This window comes from Glandiceps talaboti, chromosome 20 (assembly GCF_964340395.1).
Source record: "Glandiceps talaboti chromosome 20, keGlaTala1.1, whole genome shotgun sequence".
Lineage (NCBI taxonomy): Eukaryota > Metazoa > Hemichordata > Enteropneusta > Spengelidae > Glandiceps > Glandiceps talaboti.
The window spans coordinates 8680977-8699292 of record NC_135568.1 but is presented as its reverse complement, the minus strand read 5'-3'; the positions used below and the strand labels follow the sequence as shown (position 1 = coordinate 8699292).

The following is an 18316-nucleotide window of genomic DNA, read 5'->3' as shown; positions in this document are numbered from 1 at the left end:
CAGAGGGCATCTTTTTCCTGTATAATATAATCAGTAATGAGATCAGCATATGGTAATGTGCCACACCTCCTGGGGGCTACACCTGATAACAGTGGAATCCCATTGTTTTGTGTGAGGTTAAGTGTTAGGGTACTTTATCTTATTTGTTATATAAGACCCAACCCTTCGGGCCCAATATCTTTCTGTTTAATCACACATCACACTATTTCAAAAGGTATGACATACTTTTAGGATAAAACTTTGATCACAATTCTCAGTTTTATATCATTAAAATTTGAAAGCTAAGATTTCAGAGTTAGTTCACAAAAATGTAGCCGTACAGAATTTGAAGGGTTTTGGGTTACGTACCAATATAGTCTGGGTGCAGAAATACTCAAACATAACACAAGTATACATATAATACGGATACGAAATGAAAATGTTATGTAGCATAGAAGAACTGTACACTGGTAAAGGCAAACATAACTAAATGTTCACAAATCGATTTTACCTACTTCAACATAAAATAAAATTAACAAGTCTTCCTCCAAGTTTAAGATGTCAAATTACAAGATTACAACACACACACACACACACACACACACACACACACACACACACACACACACACACACACACAAACAAAAAACTTTAGTACATAGCATAAATGTTTAAATTTAAGATGTTGTAACTCAACCTACAAGGTCCTTTGACTACTGCCCCCCCCCCCCCCCCCACACACACACACACCATAAAATGTTGTATTGTATTCAAATGCCTTCAACTTTTCAACAAAGAATACTGGTCAAGGTCATTTCAATTTATGTCAATGATTGATTACTTAATAGAAGACAACATAGCCACTTTCTGGAACCAAATGAAGAGAAACACAAAACTGGTTGATTGATTGACTGACTGACTGACTGACTCATTGGTTTTGACAACAGAATTTGTTGATCAAACGCCAAAATTTCATACACAATTCTCAGTACCTGCAGTAGAATTCTACTACCTAGGTTTGCCATAAAATAATGGCCATTTAATTTCTATGTCAACACCATAACTTACACTCCATGCGCTACACATGCATTACTATGGGCACGCATGAGAATAAGTCAACCTTCTTGTTCTATTTTGACCCTCTAGCATGAGGTAAAATGCTATTGTAGGTACTGAGAATAAGTCAACCTTCTTGTTCTATTTTGACCCTCTAGCATGAGGTACAATGCTATTACAGGTACTGAGAATAAGTCAACCTTCTTGTTCTATTTTGACCCTCTAGCATGAGGTACAATGCTATTGCAGGTACTGAGAATAAGTCAACTCTTTCGTTCTATTTCAACCTCTAGCACGAGGTTAGATGCTATTGCAGGTACCGAGAATAAGTCAACCTTCTTGTTCTATTTTGACCCTCTAGCATGAGATAAAATGCTATTACAGGTACTGAGAATAAGTGAACCTTCTTGTTCTATTTTGACCCTCTAGCATGAGATAAAATGCTATTACAGGTACTGAGAATAAGTCAACCTTCTTGTTCTATTTTGACCCTCTAGCATGAGGTAAAATGATATTGCAGGTAGCGAGATTTGCAACAATTTCTCATGTCATACACTTTTGTTATGTGAGTGAGTACCAGTCCAAATTCTCACAATTGAGCATTGTTGACTGCAAAGTTCATTTGAGGGAATTCTAATATGACCTCATATTCTCTGGTTGAACCATTCAAGAGTCAATTGAAAACAGCTGTAGTCTGTCAACTGAACACTTTGCAGTTGAAAATTAGTAATAATGCTGACTAGACATTTTTCAAAAATTTACACCTAACTAATATTAATTATAATATATTTAGGTATTGTCAATCTTTCAGGAAATTGCGTAAATTTTGCATCAAACTTTTTCTTGGATAATGACTCCACAATAACACACTCCAAACATCATGCAAGGTTGTTGTTATTTATAGTTAAGCTATGATATAGGGGATCTAGGAAGAACATTATAATATTAACAGTGGACATATTCAGTCCAAGACTTGTGCATTCCAATACAACTACATCAGTGAAAATAAATATGAAAAATGAGTAAAAATTACTGTATACCATAATATGGAAAGTATTACAACATTAACATATTATTAATAATATAGATTTAATAATAATAATAATATAGAGATTTATAATCCAAACATTAGTTGTACAGGGATACTCTTTCACACACTCCATGTTGTAGATTTGAACTGAAAATGCTTCTCATGTCCGTTATATTTCTCCCAGATGAACAAATGAAAAATATTTGAAATATTACTATATCATGCAAATGGTATTATTTTATACAATGTATTTATAATAACTCCTACATGTTTATGAATGGTCTCAGACAATCAATTGTATATATCAATTAACATAGCTAGCTGATAATACTATGAAAACGTCTCTGTATATCTAATTGACTTCACTGATAAACTTTTTGTCAATCCAGCTGAGGGCATATTACAAGAATACAATATTTTTTTTGTCTGCTGTAAGGATGTCACACAAGTTCAGACTTCAAAACCATGAACATAGATTCTCTGAGGCGGGTTCTCTGTCTCTACTTCTATGCCAAAAGAACCTGTTAATTGTTGGCATGACATTTTTTTCTTCTGTCTTAGCATTAGCATTACTATTGTTGTAGGGTTAGATACTGCTATATGTAGTATTTACATCATGTAATCACAAGCAGCCAGAGAACCGTGTTATCCATAGATCATTGAGGCATGTACTGATGACTGAATATCCAACCACTTGTCATGGCTTCTGTTTGCCTAGTACATCAGTTAGTAAGTACCTCGTGGATAAACTCAGTTTACCTAGTACATCAGTTAGTAAGTACCTCGTGGATAAACTCAGTTTACCTAGTACATCAGTTAGTAAGTACCTCGTGGATAAATTTCTCATGTGAGCTTACCAGTTCGTCACAGTTTTTCAAGTCAAACTTAAGAGCTTCTGCTTTCGCGAAGGTAATTTCCCTCCTTGATTTATGCATGATTTTGGATATTATAGCATCCTTCCACTTATTACAGTCATCGGATAAGGAGTAATCATGCATACCGGTCTCAACACTGAAATATCCTGTATGATCCTTGTACTTGAACAAGTTATCCAGGAATGTGACGAGGCCGGAACAACTTGGAATCAAAGTTGGGATACCAATCTGCATCGATAAATATGCCGGATAATTGAATGTATCCAGCCTCTCCGTCGTAATGTATAAGGAACTCTGCATCAGATTTCTTTTAAACTCCTTCAGTGACTTACAGGGGTACACATTAATTCGTAGGTTAGCACAGCTGGCTTTCTCTTTCAGGAACTTCTCGAATTTGGACAGCATCTCCTTGTTGACACCAATGACATTCCAAACTGGGGGCTGCTCCAGTGCTTGGTAACAAGTTTTGGCTACTTTACCCATGGCCATAGCACTGAGAGTGTAATGACTGAAATCTTCCTCACTACGTACCGGACAAACAGAGAGAACTTGCTGCTTGGCATCACCTGGACGTATGACATTGGTTTCTATAAACATCGGCATGACTGGTGGTAAGTAAAGCAGGTGTTTGACATCAACGTCGAACAGGGCCTTGTATTTGTTTTCAAAGTGACTGTATGCGGAATGACCAACTGAAAAGATCACATTAGCACTGGCGGCATTATCCAGCGATTCCTGTTCTCCACGTGTATCGCCATAATCTTCTGGGATTGTTAAATTGAAGAATATCAACTTGGCTTCAGGGTAGACTGACTGTTTCAGATCTTTGGCTGCATCAACCAGGCCACTGTCATAACCTACAGATAGATAGCCTATCACTACCTTGATGACAGGTGCGAGATCACCCAGGTAAGGAAACAAACTTTTATGCTGGAAGAACCAATCTACACTTGGTGTTTTTTTGGTCAGCATGGCTAACTTTTTCTCATCAGGGTGAATCTGAATGACCCCTGTTTCGCTATCTCGGATGTATGGTTTCTTGCTCCTCTCAGTCACTGGATTGTATGTCATGATGCCACGGTTACTAACACTGGTTGCTAGGTGACGGTTAAAGAGGCAACCTCTTCCAAAGTCTTCATTCCAGGTCCTGGACACAAACATCACTGAATAATCTGGAAAAATGACACATTAACCATTACTACCAAATGCAGCATTATTTTTGACTACTAACGTATCAATCTATCTATGCAAATTTCACATGATTTCACCTCTGAGTCTCTCTTTTCAGGGTTCCTTCCTATAGTTCTGGATATAGTATGGAAAGCTTGCAGGTTTTACCAAATTTTCCCCTCTATTACAATGATCTCATTTGTAATTCTGAGACATGGTACAAAAGTAGTATGTACCTTTTCCCCCTCTCTTACCAATGCTCCAAATGGTAGTTCTGGTACATGGTAATCTATATAAATTTTGCCAGCTTTTATCCTCTATTACCATGGAACTTACAAAATTTTATTGTACGTTTTGTCATATTTCATTTATCTATTCTCAATGTTTCCTACTATTGCTGTGGTACACGGTATGAAAATCTATGCAAATTTTTTCAGATTTCTCTCCTCTGTTAGGAGCCTAAAGGGTTCCACACTAACCTTATGGTACATATAGTATAGAAATCTATACCACTTTTCCCAGATTTCTCTTCATTGTCACCAGATTTTCATTTAACCACAGCACAAACGCTGAAGCATACACAAGTACTAAAAATAAGACAGTCTTACTACATTATACATACTTGGTATTGTATTGACTGGCGATGGTTGCACTGCACTAGTAAAGGGTGATGCTTGATGATTAGTTTTGACTGCTGCTGATGGTGTGTGATTTACAACTGGAGCTGGTGCTTGATGTCGATGTGATGGCATCGAACGAAAAACATTGAGTTGTGATGGATGCAAAGCACCATTCACTGCTGTGTGATTATTTGCATTTCCTGTGAATAGAAAGAAAGAGACACATTAATGCCAGATTTCACCTACATATTCCCAATGTTTTCTACTATTGTACTGTCAGATTTCTCTCCACTGTTGGGAGCCTAAAGGGTTCCACACCACCTAATGGTACAGAAATCTATACCACTTTTACCAGATTTCTCCTCTCTGTGATCAAATTTCCATTAACCATAGCAAAAACACTGAAGCATACATCAATGTACACTATTAGTACTAGGAACAAGACACTACACATACCTGGCATTGTATTGACTGATGATGGTTGTACTGCACTAGTAATGGGTGATGCTAGATGATCAGTCTTGACTGCTGCTGATGGTGTGTGATTTACAGCTGGAGCTGGTGCTTGATGTCGATGTGATGGCATCGAACGAAAAACATTGAGTTGTGATGGATGCACATCAAAACTCACTGCTATGTGATTATTTCCATCTTCTGTTAAAAAAATCAAAGCAAGAAAGAGAAAGAAAGAATGAAAGAAAGAAAATTACAGAGAAAATTCTGTTTTAAATATGACACAGATTTTGCAGTATGATATTCAAATCAAAATCTGAAGAAGACAAAAAACACTGATGGACACAATTTCTAGTGACGCACCAAAATTTGGTGTTCCCCTATCTCTTACTATGTGGTGACTCGCAAGAAATACCAGTTTTTATCATTTTGACTCACAACAACAAAAATTGGCTATCATTAGAGGACACACTGCTGCTAACCCTTGGTCAATGGCAACCCCTTGTCACAATCACATCATACATGTACACATGTAGATGTCAGAGAAGATGCTAACGACTGTCGGTACACATATACATGTATATCTACATGTATATGTATGTATTTCACAGTTCATGTTATGTTGCCTAAATAGAGGAAATGAAACTCCATTACAGTTTAACTTGTCTCTTGTTTCCCTATGATAAAAATCTGTTTTACACATAGTTTCTTTGGTTTGTATTTTGTAAAATAACACAGGGTTCATTTCCTCAAAGATCTTGTTGACGTAAGTATTGCGACAGATGAAATACAAATTGATAAATTCTTTATTATAAATTAGAAGGTTTCTAACTACAGTATACTATACCAAAAAAGCAAAATATGCATTCAAAATAAATAATGAACAGATGTACAAACAAGCAAAGAAATGTGTGTGCATGTACACACACAAATTATATACATGTACATGCACACACATTACATACATGTGTGTGTGTGTGTGTGTGTGTGTGTGTGTGTGTGTGCGTCTGTATGTACATGTATGTATGTATGTATGTATGTATGTATGTATGTATGTATGCAAACATTTTCAGTATTTCCTGTGTGTGTGTGTGTGTGTGTGTGTGTGTGTGTGTGTGTGTGTGTGTGTGTGTGTGTGTGTGTGTGTGTGTGTGTGTGTGTGTTGGTATGTGTAAGCCTGTGTATAAGTCTGTGCATGTACAGTCACTAATCTAACTGTTGTAGATGACTATATGATGACACCACAACAAAGAAATGAATGACTGGAGGTGAAGTTATACATGCATGTATATTATTAAACCATAATTTCTAAAAAAAATGAGAAGACAAGGTTACACAAAAACATATCCTCCATACCTCTGTATTCTTCATATTTTACTGGTTGCAAAGACTGTGTTGTGAACGGTTCTGCCATCACATCATCATCTGATGGGTACTCTAATATCTCACCACTGAATGACATTGTCTCTTCTTCCTCTGGTTGTGTCGGGGTCTGAGTTGAAAAACTTTCTGACATCTTTAACGTTCTCACGTATGACTCATCCGTTTGTGTTGCCTTAGTTATCATTTTTGGCATGGGTGGAGTTTGAACCTTCTTTGACCTCCTTTTAAATGTCGTCATTGTTTGTGCATCCTGTTTTGGTGAATTAGGTGACGTATTTTCAAGGAAAGATTTAGGGAGTGTCATGGTTTCATTCATGTTTCTGTTTAATGAATTTCCATATGCCATTCCATTGGTTTCATCAATTGTGTCTGCTGCTGGTATCGGTTTTGCAAGTGATCCATATTTATCATCATCATTATCATTGCTATCATCATCATCATCATCATCACTTTGTTCATCCGTGTCCATTCCTCCGTTTTCTTTCACTCTTTCTTCGATATCCAATCTCCGAATACCCTCAGCTGTTTCAGCGACTTCTGGATTCATTTCTTCATCATCATTAGGCACAGCAATAATGTTGCCAAGTTCTGTTTTCCTTACACCTTGTACTTTATTCCCAGCATCGTGATTGGAAGCAATAACTTCATCCTTCAATGCCATATTCCTACCTTGTGAAAACTGATTATTCCTTTGTCTCCTGCTGGACGCATGCTTTCTCCTCCTCTGAGATCTTTCAGAGAAATCATAAGGCTGATCTTTCCTTTTTTGTGGCTGTACATGTACTTGTCCATGGTTGATCTGAGCCTGGGCTGATAAGTCCCACTGACCTGTCTGCATTCCACTAGTAGCAGTTTCCATCCCTGGTTGAGGCATCTGAGGATTTTGTGGAGTACTTGTAATGTTAAAGTTTGCTGGTGATAACCTGAATGTAAATCCAGTATTTTGTGTTGGATTCATTCTAAGTGGATATCTACATTATAGAATAGTTGACTTTTTACTGTAGTTTCACACATACTTGTATTTGGTGTGGAGTGGATATTTCAAGAAGTTAGAGTGTGTTCTTGGAGTTGTACTTAATTTTGTGATCTGTAAGAAAAAAAAGAATGGAAATATTTATATTTTTAGAAATCAGAATCACATCAACTACCATACATTTTTGTGTTGTTACGATACACATGTACATGTAGTTTGTGATAATTTGAGTGGAAGATGTGATTCGTTCAAATTCTCGCTACCTGCAATAGCATTTTACCTCATGCTACAGGGTCAAAATAGAACAAGAAGATCAACTTATTTTCACTCGCATCTGTAGTAATGCGTTTGAGTTGTCTTGAGTGGAAGTTCTGGTGTTGACCTAGAAATCATGTAGTCATTATTTTCATGGAGGTTAAGACAGTAATATTCTATTTCGGGTACTGAGAATTCTATATCGCACCTGAAGTGAAACAGTATATCCTCTAATGAACACTCTTGTTCCATCAAGTGACCATGTAGTGAAGATTACACATGAACATACGGGAACATCATACAACCCATAACACCAAAGTAAAGCATTTTATATATGTACCACAATCATTTATAGCATCCATATCAAGTGTAAAAGTATACTGTATCATTTGCTAATTGACAACATTAGAAACGTCACATGCTAGGTTTGTACATTGTAAATAAACCAATTGAAACAGTATACATTTACACTTGATATGAATGCTATAAATGAGTGTAGCACATAGAGAAAGTGCTTTACTTCAGTATTACTCGTTGTATTTTGGTACATGTATGATGTATGTCATAAGAATTTGCTGTGCGTCAGTGGTATGTTAAACAACAGACACACTGTCGACCAATCTGTTGATGCTATTAAATCAATCATTTACCAAGCATGTATACATAAAATATGTCCTTGACACAGCATGTACTTCTAATCTCTAAAAAAACTATGCAAATGTCAAAAAAGACAAAAAAATAATCATAAAGGTGAGGTATGTTATTTTACATTATGTTAGTGTAGTTTAAACTGGAATGAAGTAAATGAATTTCAGTGTCAGGGTTAAATCTCAGTGGTAAAGGACTTTAATAGTGTAGACACTGCCACACACACATGTAGAAACATATACTGTTACACACATACACATACACATACACATACACATACACAAACACAAACACAAACACAGACACAGGCACATACACATACACACAGATACACACATAGACAGACACATGTAGTAACATATACTGTTACACACATACACATACACAGACACAGACACACAGACACAGACACAGGCACATACACACACACACACAGACACACACATAGACAGACACACAAATACAGACTGACAGACACAGAAAAACAGCCACAGCAAGACACACAGACAGACACATATACACATAATCTGCCTACTCTAGTGACAAGTTTACAGCAAATATATCGTGACGTGATTAACAAATGTCCACTTACAGAACAGAAAGTGACATATAACATACTAAAATGTGAACTAGTTTGACTAAGCAATCAATTAAGTTAGACTGAATAGCCTACAAGACAACATTGACACACCTACCTAATATAATACACAAGATGTAGTACATGTAACAGTAATATAATACCAGTATCTATCAATAAGTAGCATGATAGCTGCTAACACAATTTGCAACACAGTCTACTATTAAAGAGTTTTGCAATGTAAAATATATGGCGGAGTCATGAATTAGCCTCGTTCCCATAATGGATGACGTCACATATATATTATACGCATGTATATATGATGGACACTTCAATCGTAAACATAATCAGTTACTGACGTAAACATTGATTTGGCCCGGTACAAAAGTTGACAGGACGTACATGTGATTGTGCATGCATGGCCTTGATCTCTTGAACTTTGCATCAACAACTACAATGCTTGATGACGTAAAGGTCAAAGGTTACATGACCACAGAAGGATCAAGAACAAAGCATAAGATCTGAATTCATAATTATTCATTCAGTGATCTCATTTAGCACAACATTGTATACCAAAAATACTGTGTATGTATAAGACTTACACTGTCTAGATACAGTGTTAAGAAGTCTATGTGTTCTGGACTACAGTCAATTTGGTAGTCTAGAATAGATACATTATTCAGTATTCTATGTGTACTGGACTATTGCTAATTTGGTAGTCTAGTTACAGTGTCCTGGACTACTGTTAATCTGGTAGTCAAGATACAATGTTTAGTAGTCTATATGTACTGGGCTACTGCTAATTTGGTAGTCAAGATACAATGTTCTATGTGTCTTGGGCTACTGGTAATTTGGTAGTCTAGATACATTATTCAGTAGTCCAAGTCACGTATTGGATTATTGCGAATTTAGTAGTCAAGATACAATGTTTAGTAGTCTATGTGTCCTGGACTACTGCTAATTTGGTAGTCAAGATACAATGTTTAGTAGTCTATGTGTCCTGGACTACTGCTAATTTGGTAGTCAAGATACAATGTTTAGTAGTCTATGTGTCCTGGACTACTGCTAATTTGGTAGTCAAGATACAATGTTTAGTAGTCTATGTGTCCTGGACTACTACTAATTTGGTAGTCAAGATACAATGTTTAGTAGTCTATGTGTCCTGGACTACTGCTAATTTGGTAGTCTAGATACAATGTTTAGTATTCTATGTGTCTTGGACTACTGCTAATTTGGTAGTCTAGATACAATGTTTAGTAGTCCCTGTGTCGTGGACTACTAGATACAAGATACTAGATACAACATTTGGTAGTCTATATGATCTGGACTATTAATTTGGTAGTCTAGATACAATGTTTAGTAGTCTATGTGATCTGGACTACTGCAAATTTGGTAGTCTAGATACAATGTTTAGTAGTCTATGTGTCCTGGACTACTGCTAATTTGGTAGTCTAGATACAATGTTTAGTAGTCTATGTGTCCTGGACTACTGCTAATTTGGTAGTCTAGATACAATGTTTAGTAGTCTATGTGTCCTGGACTGCTGCTAATTTGGTAGTCTAGATACAATGTTTAGTAGTCTATGTGTCCTGGACTACTGCTAATTTGGTAGTCAAGATACAATGTTTAGTATTCTATGTGTCCTGGACTACTGCTAATTTGGTAGTCTAGATACAATGTTTAGTAGTCTATGTGTCCTGGACTGCTGCTAATTTGGTAGTGTACAAACAATGTTTAATAGTCTATGTGTCCTGGACTACTGTTAATTTGGTAGTCTAGATGCAATGTTTAACAGTCCCTGTGTCCTGGACTACTATTAATTTGGTGGTCTAGATACAATATTTGGTAGTCTATATGATCTGTATTACTGCTATCTATACCCCAGGCCTGACACATCACCTGGAAAAGTGAAAGTGTTTATTTTCTTAGAATCCAATCATGTGTGGTTCTCACCTAGACCTATACATTTTACTAGCACTGTAGTAGACTGCATTCTTTTACTTCCTGGAGCTTCAGTCAGAAAAAAGGAGCAAATTCTTTTGGTTTTGAAATTGTTCTCACTTTGAGATGACTATCGTCAATATTAACATCACCACATGATTAGAACCAACTCAGAGGGTTGGGTTGTACAATGTAAAACATTACTATATTCAAAGGTTGCTGCAGGAAATTGTAATTTCATTTTAGGTTTGAATACACGGCCATTAGCAAAATGCCAGGCGTGGTAGGAGAAAGGGAAGAGCCAATTCTATTTTTGGTCACAGGAATTGGTCTATATTTACTATAAGTACATGTGTAAATGAAACTGAATGGGTTAAACAGTTGATTATCTGGCATGAGATCAACCTATCCTACATTATGTAGTCATTTGCCATTATTGTGAAACTTTGGGCCTATGCACTGCACTGTCTGAGACTGTGTCAGCAGTAAAGTATACTCTGGCCAGTGAAAATGTAGTCTAGTCCCTATACATTCTACGATCATCTCCACCATATAGTCAAATGGGTTTCTCTTGTACAGCATTCTGTTCTTACAACCAGCTGTGTTAGTTTATGGTATTGGAGCATTCATATAAACATGATGACTTTATCGCATCCTCACTTACTTACTTTCAAACTGGAGGTTGAGTTTGTAGTAAATTTAAAGATGTAACCAATAACAACTGCCTGTCAGTGTGTGATGGATTTCTACTGACACGCACTGTTCATCCTTTCCACAGCAGGAGATTTAGATAGACGTTTGGTAAAATTTGTTCATCTGTTCTGTTTCTCCCCTTACATACCTCCATGGTTTCACTAAATATATGTTGAGTTCAGGATGGCTTAAATCTATGCATTAGACAAATGATTCATGCCAAAATGTTTCCTTAATATTGAAACATGTGACCTCACACTAGTCTGGATGCCAACGTGGTCTCTGAGTGGAAGTGTAAATCGTAACGATACCGTACAGGAACTAGACTGACCTCACACGGGAGACCACCCATGACTCGTCCCCATATGTATGCATTTTAATTTTTATACTTCCATCATTTCACTTTCATTATTATTTCAAACTTGTTAGGGCTTCAATATAATATTATTTCCGACAGGTTGTGTCAAGTTTACACCCTTGTTTTATACATTTTTAAGTGTAATATTTTACAACGGGCAGATCTAACGGCATTTGATTTGAAAAAAAACGACGCCATGTTTTTGTTGTTAAGTATGGTGTATAAGTTAAACGATCTCAATTTGAATATTTCATTCGTCATTTTAATATGCTACATGATCCTGTTTGCGGAGGATACCACAATCTAACAACACTAACACCTCAAAAGTATCTTTCATATGGACTCCTTGAATTTCAGCAAACGTAAGCGAAGGATAAATGTGTTCCGAAGTCCGAAGGACAATGCATATATATAATCCCAAAACAAATACCAACTTACCCATGTATGGTTCTTGTTATCATTTATCTCGGTATAAATTATGGAAGTTCGTAGACTCAACAGTGACGAAGCGCCATATACTTCTTACTATACACGTTGGTAGACTTTAGCCTTAACAGTTCAACTATTAAAGTGTTAAAATATATCTCTGTGTCAGATTTATTTTAGACAGCGAAGACAGTATAGTTGAACCCGATCGAGTATTCGCGATATTCGTAGAACTAGGTACTTTCCCGACCTCAGTTGACCTGATCATGTGATAAGTGATGTCATATCCGAGGTCAAAGTTCAACAAAGCCGCGCCAAATTCATACAAACAAAATGGCAGGTTACGATAAAAACGATTTACCAGTGTTACTTCCAATTTACTACAAAAGATTATTTCCTTATGGACCATTCTATAAGTGGTTAAACTACGGCGGTGGTGAGTACTTCAGAGATGTTGTTTGATTCGAGGATTCTCTCTGATCGAATCGTACTAGTACCATAACATTTGATTGGTTTATGTGTTCGTACTCAGACCACTAACTAAACTTGTGCTGTTCATCGTGTTATTAATATTATGATAAGTTAACATTATTATGTAATGCTAATATTGCTATATAGTTCATGCTGGTATAGGAGAAAAACTCACATACATCTTGGATGTGCACCAGTTAACTAGTCATTCTGTGTGTTGGCATTGCGAAAATCATAGTACTTTGCACTTAAAAATAGTAATCGTGAATTTTAAGGCATTTTTGCAGCTCTATATATGGACTGGTGGTTTAGGGCAAAGTGGTTTAGTTTTCTACAAATTTTGATTTTTTTATATAATGTTTCAAACTGATAAACACTGCATAGATTAATAGAATATTATATACTGTATAGATATGTACATGTATGAAATATTAATAATGGATTTCATATAAATTATGTATATGTGTATAAATAACAAAGATATACAAGTACGTGTACAATGTACTGCCCTCCAACATCTCTATCATTTCTATCATAAGTGAAATCTTTTAGATTGACACTGGCTAGCCAATGGAATAAGTATGCACACACACACACACACACACACACACACACACATATATACATTATGTATATTATATGTATTGTCTGTTTGTAACTCAATACATATGCAAAAAGCCAACAAAATGTAGTTATATACACATATATATGTGTATATATATATACATACACAAATGTATATATGTTTATATTATTTATTCATTTATTTATAGATACATTTATATTTATATTTATACATGTATGTACATGTAAGTCTGTTTTATATACTAGATATATAAACATACACATATCTAAACATGAACGAATACTGGATGGTCTGAACAAACCTCAACTCTAAGGGTTCTGAAAAGTTCTGACTACAGCTTTCATCCTGTTAATAGTGCATTATGGGGTCAGCATTTATTTGATGTCATGTATAGAGATGTTTTCTTTTGAAAGTTTTCAGCACTTTTTAATTTATTTTTGTTCTAGTTCCCAAGACGTATATGAGCCATCGTGAATTTTCTTTCACCTTAAAAGATGACGTTTACATACGATATCAATCGTTTTCTGATCAACATGATATGGAGAAAGAGATCCAGAAAGCCTGTCCTTACAAGATAGATATTGGAGCTGTATTCACACACAGGGTAAGTATACATATGGAAAATATGCACAGGTGTTTCTCAGTTCAAAGATAATAAAGTATTTGGTATAAGACACCTATAATCTATACTCCTCAGAGAGAGTTTGTTTCAGGCAACTGCCTACAGCGCCCTCTCTTGACAAAAAAACAAGAAACTACCTCACTGTCATCTCAGATGAGCATTTTATTTGTACTTTTAAATACAAAAAATCATCATCAAAATTCATGACATTCTAATTTGCAGCTACATACATTTTGTGGAATACATATTTCTCTTTTTAATCTCAATATTTTCTATACTTAATCTGTAAGGGGTAATATTTGCAAAATACTTTTAAAATGAAGACAGAATTTAATCCTCTTTCTCCCTAGGGGGTATTCGTTTGTATACAACCACACACAAGTTAAAATATGCTTGCAATACTTCTTAATCCTCTTTCTTCTAAGTTGTACTTAGGTACTTGTCTGTGACACAAGTATAAAATACAAGTTGGAAAAAAGAGGGTTGGAAGAAAGAAGTATTTTACACATAAGTATATTTTCACTGATTGTATAGTTAAAATACAATCTGAAAAATAAACAAATTATGTTGTACTTGAATTGGAACAACTTAAAAAATAATGACATTATCAAAACTCAGATCAGAATGAGGAGTTGAAATGAATGATTATTTTGGTATTTCCACCAAGAATGATTACATTGTTTGTGTTCAGCCACACTTTTAAGTTTTCATTTTCTATCTTATTTGTAATTTTGTAATTTATCTGTAAAACTTTGTTTTCAGCCGAAGGAACACAAGACAGTGAAAGCAGCAGCATTTCAGGCGTTAGAAAAAGAACTAGTATTTGATATAGATATGACAGATTACGATGACGTCAGAAGTTGTTGTTCGTAAGTATTGCAACCCTCGATTTATAAGTGATAGTCGACCTAACTTTCTTTAATATCTCTATGAATACTATTTCAATTTAAAACTAAAAGATAATAAAACCACAGGACTTTTCAGAAATCTTTCCATAAGTTAAAACTGTACAGGTTTGTTAAGTCTAATAATGTTCACAAGTCTGTCTGTTCTAGTCTAGCCTCACCTACCTGTAGTCTTGAAGGACTTGCATTAATTTTTGCTCATCCTATAGTCTACAAACAGTCTGTATATACATGTACATGTATGGTAGTATTTAGGCCATACCCTTAGGGTTTTCACTACATTTTTTTCAGTAGAAGAACTAAGTATATTAGGTGGAGAGGACAGCAGGGAATAGCCCTGCACTGGGCCTACAGCCTGGCAAAGGGAGAGTGTAAGGGGGTTCTCAATGGCTGATTTTGAAACAATTTTGATACCATTTGGTGAAATCTTATAAAAGAAAAGTTTCTTGGAAGACAAGTGAAAATTCAAAAAACCAAGATGGCAGTTAGGATAGCTGAAATGGTGTAGTAACGTTAGTCTTTCAAGTCTACAGGTAGGCTACAGTTAGGATAGTAGAATAGTGTAGTAGCATTAGTCCTTCAAGACTACAGGTAGGCTACATGTATGACGTAGTTCTAGTAAGCATACGACCAAAGCTATCCATTAAAAGGCACCTTTTTGTGTTATGTAAAGAATGTGTGTATCATTAGCCTGGTTACAACACTTACAGTCTATTCCATTCAATCTCTCATACATGTACCATGACACAAATGTTATATACAGTTTTTTTACACTATACATGTATGTGTGTATGTGCCCAGCTATTTCCAGAAGCCTTTTCATTGAAATACCATTGGGAGTGCACAGAGGCTGAGAGGTAGCCACAATGTTCTGGAAAGTTTGACTGTATTATATTGAAGTAAAATTTATGGATTAGGGATAGTTGGTGATGAATAAAATAATAATTAAAAATTTATTTAAAGGACTCTAATAAAATATTCACATCACATACTGTTTGTTTATGGTTACCTATCTGTTTGTAATACCTTTGTGCAACTCTTACTTTATTCTGACAAAAAATATTTGCTTTGTTTGTTTTCAATGTATTGATGAAGAATGCTGTAGTTTTGACGCAAGACATCATGAAGTGCTTTAAAAGAATAGAGATTGATTGAAATACAAGGGATTTTAGAAACCATTGTATCAATGGTTTCCGGGATCACACAAGGCCTGCCTAAGGTCACTCTCAGGTCATGGCTTTTTTTTTGTATCCCGACCCAATTCTGTCTGGGGCTTCAATCGGTTTGTAAGTGGTAGATCGCATTTCAATATCAAAATGAAAGTTGTACATAGCAGGCACGTATTTATGTGAATGAACAATGAAATGCGTGGGAGAAGGTGTATGGGTGTAAAGAATTGATAGGTCAGTTAGTGTTAGTGGTCTGATTGCACTACATTTTATGATTGGAATGTCCATTCCCTAATCTCAGCTGATTGTCAACTTTAACAATCTTTATTAATCAGCTCAGCTTTTATTCCGACAATTAAATATACAGAATGGACATTGTAACAAAAACTTGCAAAATACATGCTCAAATACAAAATTGAGTCGTCCGACACGTCTCAACAAATCATGAAATAAATAAATCAATATGACATGAAAAATGTTCTCATCGACATGAGTGTTTGATAAACATGTGGTCTTCATGAACCATTTATTAGGATTGAGTACCCCGTTTTTTTTATACATTTACTACTAATTGATGTTTTACAACTATTTGATGTTTTACATTTGATAGGGGAGCTGAGATATGTGAAAAATGTTGGCCATTGATGACAATAGCAATGAAGATTTTAGACAGAGCACTGGAAGGTGAGGATTCCCACACTACTCCCCCTCTTCTCCCAACCCTCCCCTAATAATATGAAGGGGGACTGATTTTAAGAAATGTTGGCCATTAATGACAATAGCAATGAAGATTTTAGACAGGGCACTTGAAGGTGAGGATTCCCACACTACTCCCCCCCCCCTCCCCCACCACCACCCAACCACCCCTCTTGCTGCAAAATTAGCAGTAAACATGAAAATATAAGGTAGGAGCTCCTGAGGTCAGAAAACTCCTATCTTCCTGTATCTTCTTCCCTCCTTCTGATGATCACAAATGGACCTCATCATAGGCCATGAATGATAAAAAACATTTAACTTTGAGAAAAGGGGTGAAACCGGTTAGAATACCCCCTGCCCAGCTGACCCACAAGAGATGTTGGCAATTTATAGGAAGATTTCAACAATGCCCCTGAAGGTAAAAAATTTGCGTCTGTATCCACCCACGTACTGATCACATGATTTATCGTGTAACACCCACACACTTTACCATGTGAGGGAATGTTAATATGGTGTATTCTGTTCAGTGTGTGTGCATTTACAGTTACACTAGCTATAATTGGAGTACTAAGTATTGTTTTTAGCACAGCTGAACGCTTAAACCTAGGATAAAAATCAAAGACTCTTAATGCACCTTATCTAATTGTATTGAAGTCGACACAAGCCCGGAATGAAAACAATGGGGAATAGACGTCGAATGTAATCTATCAAATTTAATACAAAAATGAACAGCTTTGAGGGTCTAGTTGTGTATGACATGCTTAGGGGGTAAAATCATATGGCGGATCAGATGAGATTTTTGTTTTCAAATGATTGTAGTAGAGATGTGTGTTTTGGGTCAAAAAATGTCATTTTTGGTCAAAAAACTTAAACTCCAAACCTACTGGGCAGATGGGTTTGAAATTTGGTAGGAACATTCTTGGGGGTGATATGCAAATTAGAGCTAAAATGTGTCTTTTTGGTCAAAAATCTATAATTCCAAAACTACTGAGCTGATTGGGATGAAAGTTAATGGGAGATGTGTACATGAAGGGTTATTCTGCTATTCACAACATGATCATCCCATCAGTGATATGCAAATTATGACTAAAATTCTCAATTTTGGTCAAAAACTTACATCTTGAAAACTACACGGTGAATGGGGTTGAAACTTGGTGGGGATTTTATGTAATGTAATGACGGTCTGGATAAAATGATGGTGGTAATATTTTGTATCTTTTTGTGTGTTGTCTTTTTCCCATTTTAGAGGATTTTGGATTTGATCACCGTTTCTTTGTTTACTCTGGTCGTCGTGGTGTTCATTGCTGGGTTGGTGATGAGACAGCCAGGAAGCTATCCCAGAATGCACGGTCAGCCATTGCAGAGTATCTCAGTCTTGTCAAGGTGAGCTTCCCATCAGCCTTTGACACAAAGTGAATTCTAGCATGAAT

At 35.9% G+C, this 18316-nt stretch overlaps 2 protein-coding genes across 5 annotated transcripts in view; one reads left to right on the top strand and one right to left on the bottom strand.

Annotated features, from left to right (window-relative positions):
- Positions 1-696: 696 nt before the first annotated feature.
- Positions 697-12691, bottom strand: LOC144450791 (uncharacterized). 3 transcript variants are annotated; one of them, XM_078141510.1, is made up of 5 exons: positions 12450-12691; positions 6540-7653; positions 5187-5384; positions 4733-4930; positions 697-4112 (listed from the first exon to the last, which is right to left on the bottom strand). In XM_078141510.1, the coding sequence occupies exons 2-5, from the start codon at positions 7522-7524 to the stop codon at positions 2878-2880; spliced, it is 2616 nt and encodes an 871-aa protein (XP_077997636.1). In that variant the 5' UTR covers positions 7525-7653; positions 12450-12691; the 3' UTR covers positions 697-2877. The 3 variants fall into 3 exon arrangements, with proteins under 3 accessions (XP_077997636.1, XP_077997637.1, XP_077997638.1); XM_078141511.1 differs by lacking the exon at positions 12450-12691 and adding an exon at positions 9138-9250; XM_078141512.1 differs by lacking the exon at positions 12450-12691 and adding an exon at positions 8003-8036.
- LOC144450792 (DNA primase small subunit-like) overlaps positions 11019-18316 on the top strand; it is a 19894-nt gene continuing 12596 nt past the window's right edge. For both annotated transcript variants that reach the window (XR_013482262.1, XM_078141514.1), the window contains exons 1-5: positions 11019-12873; positions 13941-14098; positions 14879-14985; positions 16801-16874; positions 18133-18269. Coding sequence is in view for 1 of the 2 variants with exons in the window: in XM_078141514.1 (XP_077997640.1) it covers positions 12771-12873; positions 13941-14098; positions 14879-14985; positions 16801-16874; positions 18133-18269 (579 nt within the window). In the remaining variant the exon portion in view is untranslated. The remainder of the gene's footprint in view (positions 12874-13940; positions 14099-14878; positions 14986-16800; positions 16875-18132; positions 18270-18316) is intronic.

Excerpts from the sequence above, each read along its gene's own strand:
- LOC144450791 (XM_078141510.1), bottom strand. The coding sequence starts at position 7,524 with ATGAATCCAACACAAAATACTGGATTTACATTCAGGTTATCACCAGCA. Across the intron at positions 5,385-6,539 it reads AAAATATGAAGAATACAGAG|AAGATGGAAATAATCACATA; the intron begins GTATGGAGGATA and ends TTTTTTTAACAG. Across the intron at positions 4,931-5,186 it reads ATCAGTCAATACAATGCCAG|GAAATGCAAATAATCACACA; the intron begins GTATGTGTAGTG and ends TTCTATTCACAG.